Source organism: Nyctibius grandis, chromosome 4 (assembly GCF_013368605.1).
Source record: "Nyctibius grandis isolate bNycGra1 chromosome 4, bNycGra1.pri, whole genome shotgun sequence".
NCBI classification, from domain to species: Eukaryota; Metazoa; Chordata; class Aves; order Nyctibiiformes; family Nyctibiidae; genus Nyctibius; species Nyctibius grandis.
In genome coordinates, this window is record NC_090661.1 from 42,233,358 (window position 1) to 42,260,671 (window position 27,314).

At 37.6% G+C, this 27,314-nt stretch overlaps 1 protein-coding gene across 6 annotated transcripts in view; it reads right to left on the reverse strand.

Moving 5' to 3' along the window:
* HEATR5A (HEAT repeat containing 5A) overlaps positions 1-27,314 on the reverse strand; it is a 72,175-nt gene that overhangs the window by 26,836 nt on the left and 18,025 nt on the right. For 5 of the 6 annotated variants that reach the window (XM_068398698.1, XM_068398697.1, XM_068398696.1 and 2 more), the window contains 14 exons: positions 25,590-25,750; positions 22,967-23,222; positions 21,678-21,833; positions 20,594-20,844; positions 17,565-17,676; positions 16,519-16,671; positions 15,063-15,162; positions 14,194-14,303; positions 9,735-9,901; positions 9,441-9,616; positions 7,870-7,975; positions 2,356-2,546; positions 1,751-1,910; positions 459-648 (listed from right to left, as the gene is read on the reverse strand). In XM_068398698.1, the coding sequence (XP_068254799.1) occupies positions 459-648; positions 1,751-1,910; positions 2,356-2,546; positions 7,870-7,975; positions 9,441-9,616; positions 9,735-9,901; positions 14,194-14,303; positions 15,063-15,162; positions 16,519-16,671; positions 17,565-17,676; positions 20,594-20,844; positions 21,678-21,833; positions 22,967-23,222; positions 25,590-25,750 (2,289 nt within the window). Of the gene's footprint in view, positions 1-458; positions 649-1,750; positions 1,911-2,355; positions 2,547-7,869; positions 7,976-9,440; positions 9,617-9,734; positions 9,902-14,193; positions 14,304-15,062; positions 15,163-16,518; positions 16,672-17,564; positions 17,677-20,593; positions 20,845-21,677; positions 21,834-22,966; positions 23,223-25,589; positions 25,751-27,314 lie in introns of those variants that run through there. The other variant, XM_068398699.1, reaches the window with a different exon arrangement.

Consider the following 27,314-nt stretch of genomic DNA (forward strand, 5'->3'; position numbering starts at 1 on the left):
TCTATATCTGTGTTATTCTCTGATGTCAATGAGTAACAGTCCCATTGTTCTGTGGAAATTTCAGTGTCCAGGTATCTAAAAGTTGATTTAGATGCAAATTTTAAATGTCTGCATCATAACTAGGACATAGAGTGGCTCCTAACTCTTGAAATATGAATACCTTCTGTTTTCATGCTAAATGTAAGAATTTTCTTACATTTCTTACATCTCCAAGGCAAGGCTTGGAGAAACAGTTCAAACAAAGGAAAAGATGTCAAAAAGAGATACTATTTTTGGAAAACTAGTAGACATATCATCTTGATTGCATAAACTCATGGCCTGTGAAATACTGTCTTACAACAAGGAAAAAAACTTAGCATGCACTTATTTGTTGATAAAATTTGAATTACACATTCATACAATGTTTAGCAACTTTGTTGCTAAACCAAACAAAGCTGACACTACTGTATATTGCATACCTTGCAACTCAGGGCCCAGTGTGGTAATAAGTGCATTTAAACAGCGACCAAGGCTTTGGTGAACTTCAGCGTAAGCAGGAGGCACAGTCAACAACAACATGAGAACAAGAGATAAGGTAGGTTCCACATGCACATGGTACAAGGGGCCAGCTAAATCTACTATCAGTGACAGAGAGTGCAGTGCCCATGCCTGTAAAATAAGAGAAGCAGTCATGTAATGTCTTTATGATAGAATAAACATAAGACCTTTTTAAAATTTGATTGTTCAAGTGAAATTCAGTAATTAAGTGTAATAAAAGTTGCACTTTTAGGTTCCAAAGGGACAAATGGATGGGTTATAGAAAGAAACTTTAAGAACCTGATGCTTAATAAGTAATTCTGAATATTTTACAAGGAACTGTATGTTCTGCAATGAAAGAACCATTCTAAATTTGTCACTGTTAATTAAAAAAAACAATCTAATAGTAAATTAATTTAATAGTGATTATTATTCCTCAAATACATTCTACTCTTTGTAAAATTTCTTATAGTTCCATGTGCAAGAACAAGAGAATTATGAAAAATACTACAACAGAGTTGCTGAAACAACATATTGTTTTAGTCTCAGTTACATTGCACCAATAGCCACATCTGTTTCACTTCAATATATAGTTCTTCTCTATAGTTCTGGTGTACAGATATTGTAGATAAAGCTGAGAAAAATTCTTGAGCTGAGATTTAGACAATTACATGGAATATACTCAATATCTCTTAAAGCTATTCTGATAGGTAACAGTTTTAGCCACAGAGAAATAATTTGAATTAGTCTTCAAAACATCTTGCCTTATTCGAGGAAGGATACTGACCAAGTTCTACAGCATTCAGACTACAAATCCCTGCTATTTACTACATAACCCTTCAACAAAAAACGCTGTGAGGTAAACATCGTAGCAGAGACGCAAACTGACACAAACAAAAAAACATAGGTACTGTCTAGTCAAGGTCATGATATAGGTGAATGTGAAATGAATCAATTCCCAAAACATTAGATATTGGTTTTGAAGCCAGCATATCTTCCCCTTATAAGCCTCATTGATCATTAAACAAGAACCTCCCATATCTCATCATAGTTCTTGCTTGGAAGGTGGATTTCGAGCAGGGGCTATGATTTTAATTGCCTTTGCTGCTCCAGCCATCATCTGTGAGGTATGCCTAAGAGGTTGTGAAGTGTTATTCTTAAAAGAAAAAACTTATATTCCAGAATATAAATCAGTTAATTTGTAATATAACATTTTCAGATAAGTGACAAGTACCTGTACATCAGGGGAAGTACTGTCCTGAGATAAAGTATAAAGGATTCCAACACATGCATTCAGGTGCTGAGTAGAACCTATTCCTCCGAGGTACCTATACAGACATCCCAGAGCCAAAGAATGACCTGTTCTTGATACCACATCCCTAGCAGATTTTAGCCTATTAATTATAAGGAAAGAAAGCTGTTAGTGTAATCACCAAGACTAACACTGTGTAATAAGCACATCTACAAATGGAATTTCTAGTATATAATCAGCAAAATATTTCATTAGACACTGTTTATTGCCAAAATTCTACATTCATTTACCATCTCTTATCTGAAGGAACTACAAAAATATTGTAGATATACTTAAATGGTGTTGCTAGAACAGCAGCCAATTTATTTGAAAGTCTATATGCTTACTTAGACAATCTTCTTAAAGATCAGAAAAACTAAGAAATACATGCAGAAGTCAGGCAGTGCTTTTTCCTGTTAATTTCTCAAGTGACATCAAATTCATGAAGGAAACCAGCTTTTAAAAATAATCATAATAGGGACCAGGCAGATTTCTCAAACATTTTTATAAACTCAACCAGTAACATACCACACTTTTTTTGAACTTACTTGTCAAAACTGACTTGAGCTAATCCAGCAGTGAAGGCACTGTCAGAAACCACCCGTGCTAATCTGGCCAAACACTCTGCAGCAGCACATCTTAGGAGTGGATTATTGCTTTCCAAGGCACCCATTACCAATGTCAGGGCACACCTTCGAACTTCTTCTGGACCTAAACTTCCCTTGCAGTTAGCCAAGTGCTAAAAATAGATATTAAATATATTAAATCGCAAGACAGTACAGTAATCAGAATGTGTTTTTCTGTCAGTCATGCAAAAATTACAAGACCTGCAGAATGAATTTTATTTTCTTCCCCTTTTATCTGAGGAATTCCTCTATTTTTATTTGCTGTTTTGAGATCACAGAATCACAGAATCACAGAATGTTAGGGATTGGAAGGGACCTCGAAAGATCATCTAGTCCAATCCCCCTGCCGGAGCAGGATTACCTAGATCATGTCACACAGGAACGCGTCCAGGTGGGTTTTGAATGTCTCCAGAGAAGGAGACTCCACAACCTCTCTGGGCAGCCTGTTCCAGTGTTCGGTTACCCTCACCGTAAAGAAGTTTTTCCTCATATTTATGTGGAACCTCCTGTGTTCCAGCTTGCACCCATTGCCCCTTGTCCTGTCAAGGGATGTCACTGAGAAGAGCCTGGCTCCATCCTCATGACACTTGCCCTTCACATATTTATAAACATTAATGAGGTCACCCCTCAGTCTCTTCTTCTCTAAGCTAAAGAGACACAGCTCCCTCAGCCTCTCCTCATAAGGGAGATGTTCCACCCCCTTAATCATCTTCGTGGCTCTGCGCTGGACTCTCTCTAGCAGTTCCCTGTCCTTCTTGAACTGAGGGGCCCAGAACTGGACACAATACTCCAGATGCGGCCTCACCAGGGCAGAGTAGAGGGGGAGGAGAACCTCTCTCGACCTGCTAACCACACCCCTTCTAATACACCCCAGGATGCCATTGGCCTTCTTGGCACAAGGGCACACTGCTGGCTCATGGTCATTCTGCTGTCCACTAGGACCCCCAGGTCCCTTTCCCCTACGCTGGTCTCCAACAGGTCTGCCCCCAACTTGTACTCATACATGGGGTTATTCTTGCCCAGACGCAGGACTCTACACTTGCCCTTGTTATATTTCATTAAATTTCTCCCTGCCCAACTCTCCAGCCTGTCCAGGTCTCTCTGAATGGCTGCGCAGCCTTCCGGCGCGTCAGCCGCTCCTCCAAGTTTTGTATCATCAGCGAACTTGTTGACAGTGCACTCTAATCCCTCATCCAAGTCATTAATGAATATATTGAATAGAACTGGTCCCAGTACCGACCCTTGAGGGACTCCTCTAGACACAGGCCTCCAACTGGACTCTGTCCCATTGACCACCACTCTCTGGCTTCTTTCCTTCAGCCAGTTCACAATCCACCTCACTAACCGATCATCTAGACCACACTTCCTCAGTTTAGCTGCAAGGATGCTGTGGGAGACCGTGTCAAACGCTTTACTGAAATCGAGATAGACCACATCCACAGCTCTACCACCATCTATCCACCGGGTTACATCCTCATAAAAGGCTATCAAGTTGGTTGAGCAAGACTTCCCCTTGGTGAAGCCATGTTGAGTGCCCCTAATGATCCCCCTATCCTTGATGTGCCTAGAGACAGCATCAAGAACAAGTTGTTCCATCACCTTTCCGGGGATGGAGGTGAGGCTGACCGGTCTCTAGTTACCCGGGTCCTCCTTCTTGCCCTTTTTGAAGACTGGGGTGACATTCGCTTTCCTCCAGTCCTCAGGCACCTCTCCCGTTGCCCACGACTTAACAAAGATGATGGAGAGTGGCCTAGCAATGACTTCTGCCAGCTCCCTCAGCACCCGCGGGTGCATCCCATCAGGGCCCATGGATTTATGGACGTCCAGATTGTTTAATTGGTCCCTGACCCAGCCCTTATCTACCAAGACAGATTCCTCCTCTATCCTGACTTCTTCTGGGGCCTCAGGGGTCCGGGGCTCCTCAGGACAGCCTCCAGCAGTATAGACAGAGGCAAAGAAGGTATTCAGTAACTCCGCCTTCTTTTTATCCTCTGTCTCCAGGACCCCCACCTCATTCATCAGTGGGCCTACATTGCCTCTAGTGTTGGCTTTACCTGCAATGTATTTGAAGAAGCCCTTTCTGTTGTCCTTGACCTCTCTTGCAAGGTTTAATTCCAAGGAGGCCTTAGCTTTCCTAATTGCCTCCCTCCATCCTCTGACAACAGACTTATATTCCTCCCAAGTGGCCAGCCCCTCCTTCCATGATCTGTACACCCTCTTCTTCCACTTGAGTTTGCCCAGCAGTTCCCTGTTTAACCATGCAGGTCTCCTGGTACCCTTCCTTGACTTCCTACTTGTTGGGATGCTCTGATCTTGAGCTCGGAAGAAGCAGTCCTTGATCCAGAAGTCTGATTCCAGGTAAGTGTACATCACAGCGTAACATTATAATATCAACATTCTGATTTTAAGAAATACTGGATAGATAGCAGTAGAACACAATAAACCAACGCACTACCATAAAATTCAGGAAATAATATCAAGAAAAAAAAACAGTGAAACCAGAATAATGACACAAAGAAAAATCCCAGTTGAAAAAAAAAGTATGAGCAAAAGCTACTGCAGTTATCTGGATGGCATATTAAATATGCCCCAAATACAAATACTGTACAATGAAAGGTCTTGCGTATTCTGAAAATGCTTTGCCTTAGTTTGAAGAAAGCCTAAGAAGGGAAGAATGAAAATTGCACATGAACAGAGGAAAATACAAATAAAGCACCAGGGAAAAGCAACAAATGGCAGATGGTTATGAGAGTACTTTATTTTACCAGTCATTACTTTTTTATACAGTAAGAAATATGAAAGAGAGAGCGATAAAGACAGAAATTATACAAACAGAATTTTTCCATCCCTCTCCTATTTGAATCATAGAATCATTGAATGGTTTTGGTTGGAAAAGACCTTTAAGATCATCAAGTCCAACCATTAACCTAACACTGCCAAGTCCACCAGTAAGCCATGTCCCTAAGCACCACATCTACACATCTTTTAAATACCTCCAGGGATGGTGACCACCACTTTGCTGGGCAGCCTGTTCCACTGCTTGACAACCCTTTCAGTGAAGAAATTTTTCCTGATATCCAATCTAAACCTCCCCTGGCACAATTTCAGGCCATTTCCTCTTGTCCTTATCGCTTGTTACTTGGGAGAAGAGAACGACACCCACCTCGCTACAACCTCCTTTCAGGTAGTTGTAGAGAGCAATAAGGTCTCCCCTCAGCCTCCTTTTCTCCAGGCTAAACAACCCCAGTTCCCTCAGCCGCTCCTCATAAGACTTGTGCTCTAGACCCTTCACCAGCTTCGCTGCCCTTCTCTGGACTCATTCCAACACCTCAATGTCTTTCTTGTACTGAGGGGCCCACAACTGAACACAGTATTCAAGGTGCGGCCTCACCAATGCCGAGCACAGAGGGACGATCATTTCCCTAGTCCTGCTGGCCACACTATTTCTGATACAAGCCAGGATGCTGTTGGCCTTTTTGGCCACCTGGGCACACTGCTGGCTCATATTCAGCCGGCCATCAATCAACACCCCCAGGTCCTTTTCCGCCAGGCAGCTTTCCAGCCACTCTTCCCCAAGCCTGTAGCGGTGCATGGGGTTGTTGTGCCCCAAGTGCAGGGCCCAGCACTTGGCCCTGTTGAATCTCATACAATTGGCCTTGGCCCATTGATCCAGCCTGTCCAGATCCCTCTGCAGAGCCTTCCTACCCTCAAGCAAATCAACACTCCCGCCCAACTTGGTGTCGTCTGTGAATTTATTGAGGGTTCACTCGATCCCCTCATCCAGATCATTGATAAAGATATTAAACAGAATTGGCCCTAACAGTGAGCCCTGGGGAACACCACTTGTGACGAGCTGCCAGCTGGATTTAACTCCATTCACCACAACTCTTTGGGCCCGGCGATCCAGCCAATTTTTTAACCAGTGGAGCGTACGCCCATCCAAGCCATGAGCAGCCAGTTTCTCCAGGAGAATGCTATGGGAAGCAGTGTCAAAGGCTTTACTAAAATCTAGGTAGACAACATCCACAACCTTTGCCTCATCCACTAAGCGGGTCACCTTGTCATAGAAGGAGATCAGGTTAGTCAAGCAGGACCTGCCTTCCATAAACCCATGCTGACTGGGCCTGATTGCCTGGTGGTCCTGTACGTGCCACGTGATGGCACTCAAGATGATCTGCTCTATAACCTTCCCTGGCACTGAGGTCAGACTGACAGGTCTGTAGTTCCCTGGATCCTCCTTCCAGCCCTTCTTGTAGATGGGCGTCACATTTGTTAATTTCCAGTCAACTGTGACCTCAGGACTGCTGGTAAATGATGGAAAGTGGCTTGGTGAGCACTTCCGCCAGCTCTCTCAGTACCCTTGGGTGGATCCCATCTGGCCCCATAGACTTGTGTGTGTCTAAGTGGCATAGCACGTTACTAACTGTCTCCCCTTAGATTATGGGGGCTTCATTCTGCTCCCCATCCCTGTCTTCCAGCTCAGAGGGCTGGGTACCCTGAGAACAACTGGTCTTACTACTAAAGACTGAGGCAAAGAAGGCATTAAGTACCCCAACCTTTTCCTCATCCTTTGTCACTATGTTTCCCCCCGCATCCAATAAAGGGTGGAGATTCTCCTTAGCCCTCCTTTTGTGGCTAATATATTTACAGAAAGATTTTTTACTGTCTTTTATGGCAGTAGCCAAATTAAGTTCTAGCTGGCCTTTGGCCCTTCTAATTTTCTCCCTGCATAACCTCACAACATCCTTGTGGTCCTCCTGAGTGGCCTGCCCCTTCTTCCAAAGGTCATAAACTCTCCTTTTTTCCCAAGTTCCAGCCAAAGCTCTCTGTTCAGCCAGGCCGGGCTTCTTGCCCGCTGGCTCGTCTTTTGGCACATGGGGACAGCCTGCTCCTGCGTCTTTAAGAGCTCCTTCTTGAAGAGTGTCCAGCCTTCCTGGACCTCTTTGCCCTTCAGGACTGCCTCCCAAGGGACTCTGTCAACCAGGCTCCTAAACAGGCCAAAGTCTGCCCCCCACAAGTCCAAGGTGGCAGTTCTGCTGACCCCTCTCCTGGGGCGAGATGCTAGTATACTACAGTGTACTAGAAAGAGTTTCCCTAATCCTTTAATATTAAAAAAAAGGGAAAAATTAAACTGTGACTCTTTAACACTTGTGTGACATCACAAAAAATATAATATCATAGAAAACAGAACTGATCTTCACCTTGACTGTTAATCAAAATAAAAACTTCTGTGTAGACACATTTGAACCAACAGATGCCATGTTTTAGTAACAGACAAACAAAGGAGAGAAACAAAGGAGAGAAACAAAGGAGAGAAACAAAGGAGAGAAACAAAGGAGAGAAACAAAGGAGAGAAACAAAGGAGAGAAACAAAGGAGAGAAACAAAGGAGAGAAACAAAGGAGAGAAACAAAGGAGAGAAACAAAGGAGATTTACCTTTAAGGAAGTAGAAAAGGCTGACACAACATTTAGTTGTACTATTTGTTGCCTTGATCCTTTTGTTTGCTTTATGGAATTCAACAACTGTTCTAACACCTGGAGCCTTAAACAAAAACAGAAAAGAAACCACTGAATTAAAAATTAATGAAACAAATCAAGCTTTTTAGTTTTATTTTAAAACACATAACAAAGCCTATATATTATAAAAACAGAGGTGGAACAAATCTGTTACCCTAACTCTTGAGCATTTTCCTTCAAATGGCATCCCTGTCTACTACAAAAAAATTTGTATTCCATATTAATTAGGTAGTTACTCTATGAACATGAACTTTCTGCCTTTGTTTCCTCATACCATACGTATTCACAGAAAATCACTTATATCTAAGTAACATTACACAGATGTTATTAAAAGGAACTGCGTATGGGAATGATGCATTTTGGCTTACAATTGAGAAAGGAGGAGGGAAAAGAAAAGGAAAAGGAAAATGTAATTATCTGCAGCAATTAGTTCAGGTCTTGAGAAACAAGTGAACAAAACCAACCAGAACTCTGGTGACAGAAGGGGCAAAAAGCCCAGAGAAGCGGAAAAAAAAAAATCCAAAAAAAAAAAAGCAATCAGTGAAGACAGAATAAGGAAGGAAATGCAAGTCAGAAGAACGTATCATAAAGCATGTGGCAATTTTATTGGCAGGTATGCTCATATACAAAGAGCTGCCTCAGGATTACACTAAATCCCAAGCATTCTAAGAGTGAAGACATGAAGACTCAGGAGACACACGCTAAGCACTCATTGCTCACAGGAATTTACAAAACCATCACCACCTATAATGATTATGATCTGAGGTGTAACTACAGTTGCCTTTCAAAATATAAAACTGTTTAATTTAAAAATAATTGATTTGCTCTAATGCTGCATTCAAGAAAATTACCAGCAGCACACAGAATAAGCAATAGCATGCAAAAATCTTGAGGAATTTCATGCCTCAGCAATCACTGTGCTTATAAATGTGAAACAAACCAAAATGCCATGTCTGCAGTAGGAAGAGACATACACACACACAAAACCAAGAGAAGTCTGTGATCCCTTTCAAGCATTCTTGTACCTTGACAGAACTGTGTTAAGACACACTTGTTTCTTCTCGTCCATTTTTTATAAAGAATGAGGCAGGATAAAGGTTAAATTTTACTACAGCTTCCTACCCCTTTTGTCCCTCTTTGGTTCTAAGGCATTTAGTAATTCTGTATTAAGCACTATAACAATTGTGTAATATCTCTTAAAATAACTTCTACTTTGATCTGGCTATTGAAACAAAATGTTATTTTTCTTGGTCAACAGAATGTATTATAATGACAGTAACCGCTTACTGGATGTGTCTTTTCATTGTGAGTAACTTTAAACAGAAAGTCTAATAATTTGCTAGTCTGAACTATATTATTCAGATGGTTTACAGAATCCACTTATATAATTCATTATTTTTCCAGAATTGTTTTCTTCTGTGTTCAATCTCAAACACTGTGACCATCTTTTAGCACCTCCCAAATTCCTGAAGTTAAAGTTACTACTTTACCTGTGAGATTCTGCTACATGGGAAAACGTAACTCCAAAAAGACGAGTTGCTGCACGGAGAACAGAGAAGACAGGAGGTAGTGGTTTAGGTACTGAATCACCTTTTGCAACTTTCTCATAAATTGAGTAAGGGTCATACTCCAGGCTGCCACCAGCTATGCTGTTACCTAAAAGGAGCTGTAAGAAGGCAAAAAAGGGATAGCCATATTTTTGACCAAGTCAAAACCAGCACTGACTCAAATAACTAGAACTGTATGAAAATAGAATACCACCATTATACTAGATCAAAAAGTACCTGCTCTTCGATAAATCTGTGGTCAGTCTCCTGCAGCAGTAAGGGACCAAGTAAAAGGAGATCGTTCTCATGACAAAGGGCTGGAAGCAAGAATGTAGAGGCATCGATCTGGCTATCTGGGACAGTCAAGTCAGCCACTAACTCTTTTAGAACAGCACAGAAGCTTCCTTTAAATTAAAGGAAAAATATTCAAAATTTTTGGTTAATTACTTGCCACAAGCAACTTTGGGAGCAAGATACTTATACTGAAATAGCAACATCCATCTAACACTTTTCTTAAGTCTTCAAACAGTTAATTGGAGAACACTCTCACTACAGGGGAAACAACAGAACAGTACCTGAGATAGGCAAACTAAGCACATACAGCAATCTAGAACCTGAAAAACAGAGACCGAGACCTTTACCTTTACAGAAGGCATACTGACATACAACTGCTAATCCAGTAAGTTAGTTACATTTACAATTAAAGTAGAGGAAAAAAGGAAGCTACAAGCACAGACATGTTTTCTTCTATCTCCTGAAAATTAATGGAATGTATTACATAACCACGCAGGAATACTTGGACTCAGCAAGCAGCTGTAATTTAAAGCATCCATAAGTTGGCTAAATAACTATAAGCTGCAGAATGTGCTCCCCTATTTCAGGAGTTTGCACTCAAAAAGCAAAGCATGAGGAATTTACTGTACGTTACATTATGATAATTTACACTGGTAGTTAAAACTTTCACATATTTTTGTACATAATATTTCAGACAAGATTGTACATTACACATAAACAACAACATTAGGCATTCCAAGTCAGATTATTTTAGTTTATGAAAATAGTCCCTGCAGTGACAGAACATTTCCAGTGCTGAACCACACACGATGAGAAAGGTCTGGCTTATCTGATAAGTAAGTTGTGTTGAAAAGCACTGCAGAACTGATCTTAAAGAATGTACACACTCTTTACGCAAATATTACATAAGAATTTACCCCCAGAGCATTAAGATTGCAAAGTCAAGTCCTCATGAATTGGGAAATATCAGCATTAAGGGGGGCTTAACTCCTCATATCCAGTTCTTTGCACTCAGTTTTGTTGTTAGTTCATCACACAATTACCCGTTTGCACTATAGTTGCTTATAATTTTTCAACACAGAAGTTCCAAAAAGTGGGACAACATAGTTGCCAACACCTCACGAGCACAAGCAGAACCATTTGTATAGTTAGAGCTGGTAGCGGCAACCAGCTATTTTACCGTTCCTGAATCTTGAATCTGTTCTGAGAAAGCTGACTTCCTCGCCCCCACCCTCCCAACTCCTGTCCCCATCAGCCTCTCTCCCCTGCAGGCATCTGTGGCTTTGCCTGCCTTCCTGACTAATTAGCAAGTGTGTAATTTTCCCAAAATGCTTAACTCAAATCTAAATGTAAAAGGTTAGCACTATCAAATATACTCCAAAATGCACAGATAGTGTGTGAGAGGGACAGAAATTCAGCCTTTTTAAAAAACACAATAACTAAAAACAACAACTAGAAACTGCTCTTTCATTAATTATTACAGATCACAATAAAAAAAAATTTGAAAAATCCCCTTTCTATGAAAACAACTTATCAAATAAAATTTAATGGAGATACTCAGCAATTTTTAACCAACTTAACATTTATTTTAGTCCCAGACACTTGACCATCCTCAACATGTCAAATAATATTATCCCAATGTAAAGCAGTTCAAAATTTTGAGCCAGAAGGCTGTTCCAGCATTCTAGCTATTCATCTCATCCTATTAAGAAACAGAAGTGAATGCCTGTATTCAATTTTATAGTTTCGACAGTGGAACATAACAAGCACAAAAAGATGAAGAATGAAATCAACCTTAATGAATTATCTGACAAAACACATTAATTTCAGACCACAGAAAACATCAACAAATCTAATAATCAAAATTCAAACTACTGAAAAGATTTGTATGAAGTTACGAAATTGGACATTATAATAACTAAAATTTTTATATTAACTCACAGGAAATAAATGTTTTAGCCTCAAAAACATGAGCACATCAGCATCCAAAACTAATGACATGTGAAAATGATCAAGAATATAAATCATCATCTTAGAAACAGAACCTGCTTCTCCCCAGCTTAACAAGTTCATAGTTTGTATTGGCTAAATTGCAAAGCCTTAACAGTTCACACATGATGGAAGACAGCAGCTAGAACATGTTTAAATGTTTTTTCACTGATGTGCAAGTAAACAAGTTACATTCTTCTCATATCTGCCATTACTGAAATAATGCAAAAAGTCATCTGCTACTCATGCACACACACAGTAAGCTTTCATAATTCTGCTTTTTGAGCAGGTATTGATTTTTATTGATGACAGAAAGCAGCAAGAGAAACATCAGAGGCAGAAAGAGAGCAGGGAAGGACCAAGCAGAGCCTAAACAAGTTCTAGTATCTCAGGCCTCAGGAATCTAAAGGTTTGAGTTAAGAAAGAGGCTTGGAGCTATGAATAAAGAACCTGTTCTCAACTGTTTGTTTTGCTGGGTATTTTGTTTTGTTCCTCTTCTGCTAAAGAAAAAAAGCTTTGGACATTATTTGCAAATACTAAGAGCTTGAGTTACAACTCCTAGTATATGTCCCCATCACCGATTTTTCTCAAAAAGAAACAACTTGCATGTTTCTAGCCTCTGGCTAACTACTCAGATTGAAGAAAATGAAAAGAAAATAAATAAAACCATGAACTGGTAAAAGCTTCTCATTCTGTCTGTCACTCTGAGCCACGCAAAATGTCCCTGGCTGTGCAACACAAGAGTACACCTACTATTCTTCCTAGTGATAATGACTAAAATTAGACACCAAAACAAGCACCTTGGGTTCCATAATCATATTGTTTTCCCAAACAATTTATTTTAAAAAAATCATAGTATTTGCAAAGACATACAGTTTCTGCATGAAGCTGTCACACTGGAAATAATATGGAAAGAAAGGTATTTGTTTCAAGCTTTACCTTAAAAAACTTTTTTTTGCATTTCTAAATGATGCATATTTACATTGAACATGATGCATGTCAAAATATATAACAGACCTTGAAAATAAGCAACATATGCATTTCCATTCTTTCCCCAGTCTCATACTGCTGTATTACAAATAGGTGAAGAACTTTGAGACTACATCTGTCAAACTACTGTTTTGATTCTAAGGCTATTTACAAAGTTTTCAGCAGGGTGACCACTTATTTATAACAAACCTTTTAAGCTTTTTCTTTATTTATTGGTTCTAGATTGCAGCATCCTCAGCTATGATGCTCTCACACAAGATTCAGACTTTACAGGTCACACTGTAAAATACTGTCTATTTTTCAATAATGTTAGACCATATGCAAAAATCCCAAACAAACCAAGAAATCACCAAAACCACTCATACTCAAATATTCGTATTCTATAAAACAACACCCCTGTAATAAAAGAACCAAAGAAATAACTTGCTGTAAGGGATGGAGGTGTCATTTTCAGTCTTTGAAGTCCAAGTCACAAATTAATATTATACACTATGCTTCAAGTGTTATATACAGACTTCTAATGTGACAACAGCTTTAAGGCAAAGGTCGGGGGATATGTCCTCTGAAGTGAATATGAAGATTCACTTAGCAGTTACCACTAGATGGAGCAGACTATGTGAGTAAGGATTCCCTCCATAATAGAGAGGACACAGCTAGTTCAGTGGCTGGCTGGCCCATATTCTCTCTGTCCTGATGAAATAGCCTGTACTTCTCCTTACAACTGTGAAACACTCTGGTTCCTTATTTCAGTCTATCCAGTACTCTATGGCAAACTATACTCACATGACAATTGAAAGACGACAAAGATATTTAATGTTTTAGTTGAACTGTTAGACCTGTCTATCTACAGTGCATAGTTGTTGGATTAGAGGATTAGATTTTAAATACTGCTAGTTATGTTCTGCTACAGAAAAGTGAGCCTATCACCAGATTTTTTAAAAATTTTTCTTTAAATACAAATTTTTTATCCACGATCTGCACAGAATGAGATAAATATATCTGTAATATACAAGTCTACTTGAAGCAATTAAATTAAACTCTTTTAATAGACTATATTCAATTGGTTAATGCTAAGATAACACCCTTTTGGATTTAGGATTCAATGGAAAGCAAAATAGGCATCAGAGAAAGTAAATTCTTCAAGTAGTTTAAAATTGCAAGGTTGTCTGCCTTCAAGTTTCAACAAAAAATAGGACAAAAGTGTGTATTTGTAATAGGAGAGGAGAAAAAAAGATCATGAACACTAGCTTTTCAAAACCATAGTGACTTCACTACAATTTCATCAAATCTAAACAGAGGGAATAAAATTTGTTTATTAGAAAAGGTGGAACTAATCCTTGCTAGCTGAATATATGTTGAACAAAAACTTACAAATGAGCCCACAGTATTTTTAACAGATATCTCTTCGCAAGGAAATACGTACCTTCATAGGTCTTTGGAGGCAATACTGCTAGTAATTCATAAAGTTTATGTCTGTAAACCATTGATGATGTTTTTATAGAATTTCCATATGATTTATATATTGAAGAAAGCCTTAAAATACAAAAAGCACAGAGATGTTAAAGACTTTAAGCATTATGCAACACTCCAGTTTTACTTGTACCACTCTACTGAATACTTTTAAAATCAATATATAAGTACAGTTTTAATTTGCATTACCACCAATAGTAGAAGCAAAACAATTTATTTCACATGTTCTGACAGAACCTCTCTGTACTCCATTCCCAGTCATTACTTTTATTTAATACTAGAGAAATGAATAAGGCTTTCTATTGCCTTTGATTGTACCTATTTTTATTACAATTAACTTTTTTGTGGGTATATCTCTGTCAATACAAGTTTAGAGCCCAAATACATTAAATCACTACATATTCTGAAGGCAAAAATTTAAAAACTATAAAACCCTTTCCAGCTCAGCTCTGAATCTAAATATAAAAAATGTCCACCTCTAAAACTTTTTGTCCAAGCATATTCTTGAACTTTGTTTTTCATTTTATAAAAAATGATCATGCTTAAACATGAATGTGTATGTTTGATTAAAAAGCAGAATAAAAACACTAACTTAACAAAAGCGTGCAATAATTTCTTCCCTAGCTTTTTTACATGAAACTGGAATCTGCAAGACACATTATGCCAGCTAAAGTCTTCAGCTATACAGCTGAATTCCTTATGCTAATTTTTGTACTTCGAAAAGAAAGTTCTTTAGAAAGTACACTAAATCAAATACAAGCAGATTACTCTGTAGCTTTTCAAAACCAGAATCTCATTTAACAGTTTGATACACACACTTACTGTGTCAATAAATCAACAGCACTTGGGAGAGGAGGAAGAAGTCTCTGAACAACTTCATCCATAAGAAGACCAGCACAATGGGAAACAAAGCTTTTGATAGCTAGAAAAGGAATTGGATTTTAACTTACTAAGTGTGAGATATCTAGAAGAAAAAAATCACATTAGTGAAGTAATCACATGATTGCCTTATGAATAATTTAAAACTAGAAGAAAGCATGCAAAAAAATTTTTAAGTATTTTGACCAATAATTTAAGAAACTGACAAAAATATTGAATGAAAAAAGTCATATTTGCAGATGCACTGTTTTGGTGTCTCAGCTCAGACATTGATATCCTGACTTTTAATTGCATATATAAATGCAAGTATTTTTTGCTTTTTGTTACGAATTGAGTTATGGGATATAACTCAACTTCATGATAATTCCACGATAATAATAAAAAAAAAAAAAAAATGGGAGAAGGATGATGATCAGATGACCTACTACTTCCTTTGCTACTTTTCTATTTAAATTTAGCTTAATTATTGTACTTTAAGAAACAACTTATAGGTACACAAGTATTTCTCATTAGTTACAGAAAATTAAACTTGAGACAGTAGCTCAAAAAGCACCTAGAGAATATACAGTATTAAAGACATATTTCCAAAAGGAGAAAAAAATATTTAAAGGTTAATAGTTTAGGTTACTTCTAAAATGAAATTACTATTGAATTCCACACTCTCCAACACATTTTAATAGAGAGAGAGAGGGGTGATCACTATGGTACGGTTCACATTTCTGCAATGCAAAGGACCCTTTAGTACTCTAAAATACATGACTGAAACACATTAAGTATTTGAAGATCATTGCAGTCATCTCTTGGAAACCCAAATTCATAATATTTCATGATGAAAAATTGCAACCTACCAGACAGCAGCCAAATACATAGTACTCTTTACTGGCTGAGAATTGCAACTTCCTTATTGTAATATTTACCTGAGTCTTCCCAGTCTCACAAATGTGTTTGACTGACTCACCACTTCTACTTTGCTTACAGTAAGTCAGCTATTAGGAAACAGAACTGCTATTTACCAAATATAATAGACTGTATAAACAAGAGAACATACCCTGATTTGGGTCCTCATTCATTACTGTGATATGTATGTTAAACAAGAGAAGAGAAGCAACTTTCCTGATATCACTTACTATTTGGAAATCAAGTGATTAGAAGAACATGAGGAAAAACTCTCTTAGGTTTTTTGTTTGTTTGTTTTTTACAAAAATGAAACACATGTATACAAATATAGAGAGAGATATATAGGTAAATATATATATACAAGCATGTATGTTGGGGATTGAATACATCCTTTACCATTCAGTGAAAAAAAATCAATATGAAGTATTGCTCTTCTTTCAGAAGGAAAAACAAACAGCCAAATTATAAATATGCAGAGAAAGACACCGTAAATCCCGCTTACCACAGAGAGCACCGGCACGACCTTCCAGTGTGACTTGCCAGGTAAACGAATCTCCTCGTGTCTTCTCGGTTTCTAGGTCTTTAGGAGATGATGGAAAGATGCACTTCCACAGTAATAGCATTCGTGGCAGATGGTGTTGGACAACTGCAGGACCTGTAAGCGTTGACAGTTGTCATGCCAATGTAAGGATTAATAAAATGAAATCTTCTCTTTAGTTCTTTTATCTACTTTCACAAAATCATTACAGCTGTGAACAAAACTTTATGCTACTTTCCCAGCCATCTCATACATCATTTCTCAAATGTTTACTGTCTTGATACTCCATTTTCATACATAACTACATGCCCACTGACACATTTACAAGTATGTCACCAAGCCAACTATAATCTCTGTTTTACTAAGCACAGACCCTGTGGATAACCAGCATAAAAGAGATGTAATAAGCAATAGTGATGTTCAGAAAAGCAAACATTTGTTATAGGTTAATGTACGAGGTGTGTTTTTCCTAATCTAAGAAAAAACTGGGAGCTGTTGGGCACAAATAACAGCTGAAAACATGAAAGATGCCTTAAAAATGTGAACAAACCAAGTAAAATACATTCTTCATGAGTAATTCAGTGATCACAATCAATAATCTGACCACTAATAAATACCAGAAAGTTCTGTAAGATTTCAAATGCCTGACAAGAGGGAAATACAAATGATTATCTCATTTTGTTCTGGGATAGATCTTAAAAAACATCAGTGTAATTCTTTATGACCACAAAAACATTTGTTTAGATTGTCTTTGAAATTTATCTTCTATGTTTAATTAATAGCAGTCCCACCCGGTCATCGTTTTTCAGACATTGCTCCCAATGAACTAATAGCAAATTTGGAAAAAATTACATTTTAGAAACTTTAGAAAGTTTTTCTAAAGATTCCGATTTGCATTTTTTTAAGAATAATTTGGCAGTGCTAAATTAAATGAAACATCAAAAGAACTTAAGTCAGAGAAAGAACACAGAACAGCTTATAGTTCAAGAAAAATTGTAGAAAGCTACTACCTAATGTCATGAGGGCCGCTATCAACAGCCATCCAGCCTGTGTTCGCTGCAATGAAATGCGACTGTTCTGAGAAGCAGAACACAGCAAATCCTCTGCTACTGTCATGATTACCTACAAAATTAAAAATAAAAACAGAGCATCAGCATCTTAATAACTACCAAATGATTTTTCAATACTATATGCTGTGATACTTAATCCTATTTCAGTGTCCCCAAATAGAATGCCATCTTTTTCTCACACTATGGCAGGAAACTCAGGCTCATGAAGTTGCAATGACCAACAATACTAGTCTGGGATGGCTTCAACAGTTCCTGTGGTGTACTAGGTAAATTACTTTGCTGCTTTGTCCCCTTCTTTTACCAGCAGTAAAACAAGAGCTGATAATTCTCACAGGAATATGTGTGGCAAGGATGAAAGTGTTCTGATATTCTGTTTATGCCACTATGTAGAAAAAGGATAGCATGAGACCTACGAATTAGAGCTCAGAAGAAGTGGTGAAAGGGGTGATGATCTTTTTATCCCTGTTTTAGAATAAGGTCTATCATTCTCTCTGACAGTTTTAAATCAACAAATGGTATGACTAAACAAGTTAGAATGGTATTGTACGGTTAGAATTAGTCCTATCTTAGCTCCTCCACAATAGTTACAGATGCCTACTTACCGTGTGCTAAATGCAAGGTGACAACCTGCACTTGTTACCAAAGCCCAAGCTACCTAGAATTTACATGAAGGAACGCACAGTCTGTCCATGGACAATTACCACAGCATGGCTACAACTTCAAAAAGTATTCCGCAAATGGTTTGCTTCAATTATGTTTCACATACACCAAAAAAAGTATTTCTTACATCTTGCATTATGTCTGGTTGCCAAAACAAACTGCTTGTAAATTAGTATTACAAGTAAGAAGTGTCATGATCAATAATATCATTAAAAGCCTCAGTATAGCCAACTTCCTTCTATAATTTTTTGTATACTATAATTCATTTGGACAGTATAGACAACATCCTTCTATAATTTATTTGAAAAATTATAAAATTTCATGAAAGTTTGCACATGAAAGTTTGCTTCATGAAAGTTTGAAATTTGTACACTTCCAAAACTTCAGGAAATATCAACAGCCCGAAAATATTAGTTTCCCCAGTTCCATAATGCTATCATATGGTTGCAAATGAAGACATTTATTTTGACAGATTCTTGATAGATTTAAAATATTTGATTCTAAAATTAAAATGGCACCCTTGTGAAATTATACTATTAAAAATTACTAACAGCTTAGTATACTTAAATTACATGATAAACAAACATCCTAGAAAGGATTTAATGATTTCTGACAATTTTTCTCTCTATGTACTAAGAGAAATGTCTTACTTTTGAATGGATTTTTTTAAACTGAAGTGTAGTATGGAATGCTAAATATGTACAAACCCACTAATTATTTTGTTCTCTTGAATAGGTTCCACCTGCAACTCTAACCACTCTCTCAAGTTAATATAAAACAACTTCTCTCCAGGTCACTACTGTCTACGTTTGATATTTCCTTTTCGAAAGGCTCTATTTAACACCGGTCTCTTTCAACCCCTCAGAAGAGGAGCTAGTCTGGAATCTGGCAGTGCTCCTAGGAGAGGATGGAAAAGGGCTTTTGTCAGCTCCTCTGTTCTCCCCCCTGCCAGCTTAGTAAAGAATACAGTGTTTCTCCCACACTTTTCTGTGCTCTCCCATACCTTCTCCTGCCCCTATTTCATCCCATTCTATTCCTCTAAAAGAAATCTTTGTTAAGAATTACATTTCTCTGTTAAATAGAAACTTTAGCTTGGCTTAGGTGTAGAGTATTTGAATGGTACTTCTTATCTATATAACTGGGAAAATGATACTCATGTCGCTCTCTCCGCATGGTCTTTCAGTAATCACGAGGAAAAGTTTTCAAAAGCTAAGAAAAACAGGCTTTGGTTTTTTACATTTATAAACTGTTTCATCAGCAGTTGCGACTTTGAATGTTAAGAACTGTAGCCAGCAATGTCTGTTAAGGAGTGGCATGGAACTGTTACTGCTCAACAACGCTGAAAGGGTGGGCTGGAATCACTGAAAGGGACGTTTTTCCTAATGTACTAAAGCATTCCTTTCATCTTAAAGTGGTGTAATAACAAGAGAAAAACCACAATCCTTGTGTCAAAGTGTGCCGCTTCCTCTCTAATGTCCACTGGCTCCAAAACAGGTATTTTCAGAACTGAGAATGTAAGTTTCTACATTATGCAGAGAATTAGCATGTACTGATGATACTTGTGTTGCACCATGGTTTTCCAACTGTGAGTAACTCCATGGATAAAGTTCTTATTGAGATGGAAACAGCTTCTTCTCCTGGTCTGTATTTCTACATCTGCGTATCCCTAAAACTTCAGAGCACAGCATATACTATCTGCGCTAGTAAAAAGATTGGTACAAGCATCTTAGACTATGTTAATGCAAGAAGTTGGTTACTGTTAAATTCTGTAAAACAAAATGAAAGCGTGTCTCTATTGGACTTGATGAAAGATTTTGTCAGACGTGACCAAAGATTTTCAAGATAATACATAATTGCTGTTATTGGTGTAAGCACGGACTAAACTGTACACTGGAGAGTCATTGATGGGCCTGGGAAAAATTAATTTGGCTTACTCTGTGGTTGAATGAGTTTCCTTCCAGGAAACTTAATTCTAACATCACACCATGCAATAGATCTGTATGTATACTTCTAATTATTTTAAACAACAAAGAAACTTCTCCCCTAACAAACTTCTCCATTAGAAAAAAGTAGCAGCATGAATGGTTAATAAAGTCGTTAGTGACATTTCCTGAGAAATGCACAATTCTGACACATGTGAAAAAAACACTTGCTTATTTGGGTTATGGTATGCTTCAAAATCCCCTTCTTGAGGAAAGAAAATATCTCATCAGTATACTGGGTTATGTGATCATGTCATATAGAATACATGCAAATACTACTCCAAAAACATCAAAGAGCTGCCTGTAAGTAAAGTATTCAGATCATACCTTCCCTTTTCCATGTGGAATTCCTAAAGTACAGTGTTTTACTGCACCCAGCAAAGCAGCGACAGCAAAACTGTAGCCCGTTACTGCTTCTGGGGAGGATTTCAATGCACTAAGACGTTCAATGCAACGATCCAACAGTAGGGACATATAGGAGGGCAACGCTACTGCAATACAGCGTAAACACCAAGCTGCTGTTAGCCTAACTGAAATGCTGGGATGAAGAATGACAGAAATTACTGCTTCCAGAACTCCTGAAAAATAAAATGCGTAAACACACTTAAGAAATAGGCAAGCAGATTGTCAAACACGCAAAAATGTATGCAGAGGACTGGTGAACATACCACTATCCGGTTTCTGTATTTCTGCTTAAAAAGTACTATTGATTTTTATTGTGAAATATTTCTTATCAAATTTAAATACTTCAATACTTTTCAAAAAAAGTTACCCTGAATGAAAAGTAACACTATGGAGAAAACCTAACATATTATGCAGTTATGCACCAACATGCATAGAAACTTCTCAAGGATTCTCAAGGATTAAGAATTCTCAAGGAAGCAGAAATCCATGCAGTGGAAACAGATGTCCACTTGAACCCATCCAGAAAAAAAAATTCTCACTGCAGCTAAATGAAAACAATAAAGGTAGATGAATACACCCAGCTCAATCAAACTGATTTACTATAAACTTTACGAAGTGTTGGATTTTAAATACAACCCTTAACGGAGTTAAATTTGATACTGATTTTTTTTTTTAATTAACGTACTAGTACAGGTCAGAGAAGATACAGAACTCTTTGGGCAATGCCCGAAGATTTCCTACAGCATGTAAGGTAGCCAACTTCTCCTCTTCTTTTTTTCTTTTTTTTCCAGTTTAGTGGAAGAAAACAGAAAAGGACAGAAGAACTAAGGAGCTCTAGGTGAGGAGACTGCATGCTAGAAGAAAGGTTGTTTTAGTCAAAGCCAGACAAAGCATCCCAACAGCTTTGAAAGAATTGACAGGCTAGCCATAAGAAATCAGAGAAGATCACAGTGAACAAAGGAATATGTTTTATACTCTGGTTCACAAAATAATTCAAGGCTTGTACCTGTACTGGAGTCTTGCAGTAATGGTGCTGCTGTAGTTCCTAAGCCATGGACGAGACTTCCGAGTTCCTGAAGTGCACACACAAGCACATGCTGACTTGCTGTTACATCTGTTGTACTATTTCTTGTTTCCAAGTTACTGTCACTCACTGCAGCATCTGATAAGAGAATACAGGAAGATCCCTATGAAGTCATTACCAAAATGAAACAAACAGATCAGAAAAAAGATTTTGCTATGCTAAGCTGTATTACCAAATGAGCTTTTATCATTACTATTTTTATTATTGACCAAACTGTTTTCATAAAGGTTTACCTTTACTGAGACAAGTACATTTCTATTACTCAAATGGATAGTCTAGTAATGTCTGTGAGGGCAGGAGGGTAGATGAAATGGGAACTACCAAATTGATGATCTTTAAGTGGTGGGGAACAGTGGCTAGTAAGAACCATGCTATTCTCAGCCTCACCGAAAGTGACTTGAAGAGATCATGCTTTGATATAACTTGCCAGATTTTACTACACAGCAGCAAAAAAGAAAAGGAAGGAACGAGTGAAATAGTGCAAGAGCAAGCGATCAAGACAGTGGGGACAGGGAATAAAGAGGAAGGGGAAAATCTAGAGTTTTTTGAAAGTTCATTTTTTGAGACACAAATGATTATGTCAGTTTAGACATTTAACATTTGGATATTTAACTAGGATACAATATGCAGCTGTACACCAAGGGACGACTGGTTATGCCCAGCATTCTCTTTCTTTTCCCCTACAGGTACGATGGTGGGAGATCAGCAGCTTTTTTTTGGAAGTTGTGTACAAGACCGTCATGCAAGAGATCTGTCTTCTCCAGGAGAAATGCTCATTTTGTCAATTAGGAACAAATGCTTCTTTTTTGAACCATCAGTAGTGTCAGCTGCTCCGAACAGGAAGGCAGAATCTGGCTATATATTAACTGCCAATTTAACTTATTTTACAATACTGTCTATATTTTATTACTGCATATATTTATTATTTTATTATATTTGTAATTGGTTAAAATTTTATTTGCCAGGGAAGAAGTTTTAAAAAAGATGTTTATACTTGTGTGGGTATACACATGCAGAAACACAGACACACACACAACCAACCAACCAGCCCAAGTTGAAAACACAGCAGTCCATCAAAAGCCCTTGACATTATTATGGTAATAAATCAGCACTATATATTCTGTTTCTGCAGTCTCTGGATTAGGAAGTTGGACAATCACTTAAAAAAGGAAAAACAGAGGCCCAAATGGATAATCTTGTTAGACCCATACCCACAACCTTCTTCAGTTTCCAGATGGCCTGACAAATCTCCTTGGCAGCTGCAATTTGAGCTTTTTCCCCAAGAAGGCCTCCTACTGTAGCTCGAAGGATAAATGAAACACAGCGGCGACAGCCGATAGCATCCATCTGACTCTGAATAGCCTTAGGGTGAGACTGAGACACGAGATCTAGAATATGGGAAAGGAAGGCAGAGAAGTTCCTTTCAAGCCATTGTGCTCCTAATGTAGAGACAAATACCACATATGCCTGGAAGAGATTTGAAAAGAAGCCATATTTTAGAGCAAAATCATCTGGAATGCCAGCTATCCCACATACATATTTTTTTTAATCTCTGCACATTACCACAACTAGAACATCACTAAACTGAGATTATTTATGCATCTATGCATCCATAAATGATGTACGTTCTCACTTTCAGGTAGCTGCAATTTTTTTGGACCTTTGAAAATCATTTAAATTACTATCAAAACCGTACAAACAATATTACAGCCTGCTTTGATTGTAAGTTAATTCAAGCTGCTTGCCCATGATTATTTCATTCCAGAGTGTGAGAAATGGCAGTTTACCCTGCACAGGCACTTGTTATGTAAAACATTGTGTTTGGTCTCACTGAACAACAGCTTCCAGCTATTTAACATTCTGCACATGGAACCCAAATTTAATGTATGAATGCATTTTAAGAACTACTGTGTTCCAAAACTATAACCCATAACCCTGAGAGAATTTCGTTATTATAGGCTTTGAATTAGGGAATATTTTCAGCCCCCAAGCACTGCTCTTCATCTCAGTGAATTTTAATTGTTTACCTTGCAATGGAGGTACCATAAAAAGACTAGTTTGTCACAACCAAGAAAAGGAATGCAGAGTCACTTTACAAATCTAATCACCACAAGACCATTTATTTTGCCACATAACATGCTCCCCTTACAAATGCCTTCCATGTGCACGTATTGGATTTTTTTTAATGAATAGATGTGCTACCATCAAGAAAAGGGAATACAAAAAATGAGAATATGCAAATGAACAGACAAAATTCCTCATAAAAAAGTTCACAACTACTAACCATATCCATGAACTTCTATATTTGCCTCATACATACTTTGTCTCGTGTTAACAACTAAATTATTCACATAAAAGAAAGTGAAGTACTGTAGATGGAGAAATTGTACTATTCAATCCTGTTAGCATCTAATAGCTTTTGACAAATACTACTTAGGCTTCATAATGTACCAGTACATTACCTCTGTTTTACAGATTTGAAAACTGAGGAATTTAACAGGATAAATAGACTTGTGAAGAGTCATACTGCCATGGCTACATTTTGAACTACATCTTGAACCTGGCTGTGTCTTGAACAAATACAAATTCTTCCATAGGTAAGAAATAATCTTCAGTGTTTTTCTTATTTTTTAATTTAAAATAAGCTGCAATTCACATAATAATTACTACATTTTATAACTGCAAGTGTTTTCTGCTCACAGGCACTGATATATGCACAGTTTCTGAAGTTTTTATTACAGAAACATTGAACTATTTTAATTGTTTTGGTACAGTTAGAATGTACCATCTAGCATAGGTACTATTTTGTTAACACAGAAATGCAGAAAAGAGGAGACAACCTCCAAAAAACAGTACAAATAGTCAAAACACTGAACTGAAATATCTGTTCCTGGAAAACTAATAAAACCACCATGTATGTAGAACACCTTAGGAGTCTGGCATGCATTTGCTAGGCAAATAGCTGTCAAGGTATTATTGCTCCCCAGCTTTTCTGTCTCTCTGCCAGAAGTTAATGCTTCCACTCAGCATGATCTGAGCATAGAAGACAATTTGTGAGCACCTTCTAGCTGTTTCAGTACAAAGTCTGGCAGCTTCTATCAGAAATTCAAGCTAATTTACAGACTTTTTGCACCGCAGAAGTTGAAATGCACTGAAAATCTCCCTTACTGGCAAAGGGGACTATAACATATTAAAACACTCACAGCTATTTGATATGTAAATATTCATCATGACCTTTAGTCTTGATTCACAGATTAAACATTTGAATATCTAGATCTTAGCCTGTAAATGCTGTTTAAGATAATATTTACAGGAAGAAGCCAATCTGTTATTATCTGAAAAATTTATACAGCAAAACAGATATTTTTTTCCACCAAATTCTGTTTTCCTTGTTTTTCACACATTTACTCAAAGCAGAACCATTCTTGCAGAATGGGACTGGGAATGTCCCTATATAGAAGGAAACTATTCAAAGTTCAAAGAATTCTTGTAACTTCTCCCTTTCATTTTTAGACATAAGCTATTAACTTTTAAATTAAAAATTTGAGGAAAGTACTTATGTATATCACTTATTTGAAATTCATATCATGTGAAGCTTTCACAAGTAATACATATTTAGTTTTGAAAATTTCAAACTATCAGGTAAACAATAAGCAACATCAGAAATCTTTATTCTTTTCTTTCTAGCATAACTCAAGATGTAAATCCTTATCTTAAATTACATACATTTCGTCACAGATACAGAAAAGGATGAAATGAGACATATGGAGAGCAAAACAATTATTATAGGACTGCTTAGCGATCTCAGAAAATCATAAATACGGTAATCCAAACCTGGGTGACTCCAACTCTAACATCTCTGCTGACTGAACTGGTCCCTTTCAACATATCGCCGCTGGCTCGTAGAAATCCACAACTTCCACGCAGAAATCCAGTTCCCAATAGCTCCATCACTTCTTCCAAAGAGATTCTGCGGAAGTTATGCCGGGTGGATGCTAAGAATAGATGTAAACCTTTAGAGGAACAGCTCTGTAAAACTGGTTACATTATAGAAGAAAAGTTTCAACTCAAATCATTTTAGAAAAAAACAACTTGCACAAATTCAGTAGCACAATCAAATCCAAATACGGTTTGAGCATAATTTCACAACAGAAACTAAGACATTTTAGGACTCAGTGCTGCAGCAAACCACAATATTTCTCAAGTTTTCCTGCTTCAGCTATCTTTAAATAGTTTAGGCCATCCCCTAATATGTATACATATATTTACCCTCCCTCAGTATTTACCATCTAATCTAAGCTCCCTTTGCAAAAAGGTCCGTATGGTCTACTCCTACCACCTGAAGCTTCATGAAAGCCCCAGCTCTAACTCAGTCCAGCTTACTGCCAAAGGCAACCCTCTATTCCAAACTCCAGACAGGGCGGATTACCTTTCTGCTATGCTTAGCCAGATACGGGCACAGCTACAGGCTCTCTTAGAAACAAAAGCATCTCACCTTAGTATTAAATTAGCTCTCAAAAAGAATGACAATAGAGTATGTTTACAATCTTCTAGGAAAATTATTTATCCCTAATTCCTATTCCATTGTTTTATTTCTTGATAGAAAGTTCATTTAAAATACATGCTGGGACATGTGTTTGCAAACTTAGCATGATGACTGCACACTGTGCAAATTAGGTGACCTAAAATTTTCACTGCATTTTTCATTCTCTTCCAAGTATTGAAATAGGAAAAGGAATAAGAGGATTTGAGATAATCATGTCCAAAAAAAAAAAATAAAACCCAACCCAATATCAGCAGGTTATTGAATACAATGCAGAAACTTCAAGACCATGCACTTCTTCATGTACTGTTCCCTCCACCTCTCCCCCAGCCCCTTCTAGCCCCCACCTAGCTTCTGTCTCACTTAGCTCTAACTTCTTTTTAACTAAAAATAACTATGATAAATAAAAAAACTAAAAACAACCAACCACACAGTTGATGAACTGCTTCTATAACCTTATCTGAGCATTTCAGAAATACAACTACATTGCTTACAAAGAGAACTGAGTCTATAAAGAGATGTGTATTTTTTTTTTACTTTACTGTGAAAAGATAAGTGCTGATTGCTTTCTGTAACACAATAATTCTCTCCAAAAGATTCTTAGAAAAATACTTTATAAATCAAGACTTCAAAGTCTCCAATGCAAATACACAGCTTCAAGAATTTTGAAAGGCAGTTAAGTTGTGCTTAAAGCCATGTACTTTTGTCATTTGCTGCTTATAACACTGAAGGTCTTCTCTGACGCCGTTAAAAGCAGAACAAGCAGTCTGAATCACACTGCATCCTGTTATATTTTGCTTAGATTACAGTTAGATATTTAGCTTTGTGCTCCCAAGATTGGACTAAAAATGTCCAGTCTGAACGACACCAAAGACAGGAGATGTTAACTTTGTGCCAGGATGCTTCAGCTAGATCAAGTACTGTTTGTCAGCAAAACTGTAACGTGGTCTGTTGCGTGAACAAAACTGCCTGCTCGTTTCTGCTTCTGATCACATTTGTACTGCTAAACAATCCAC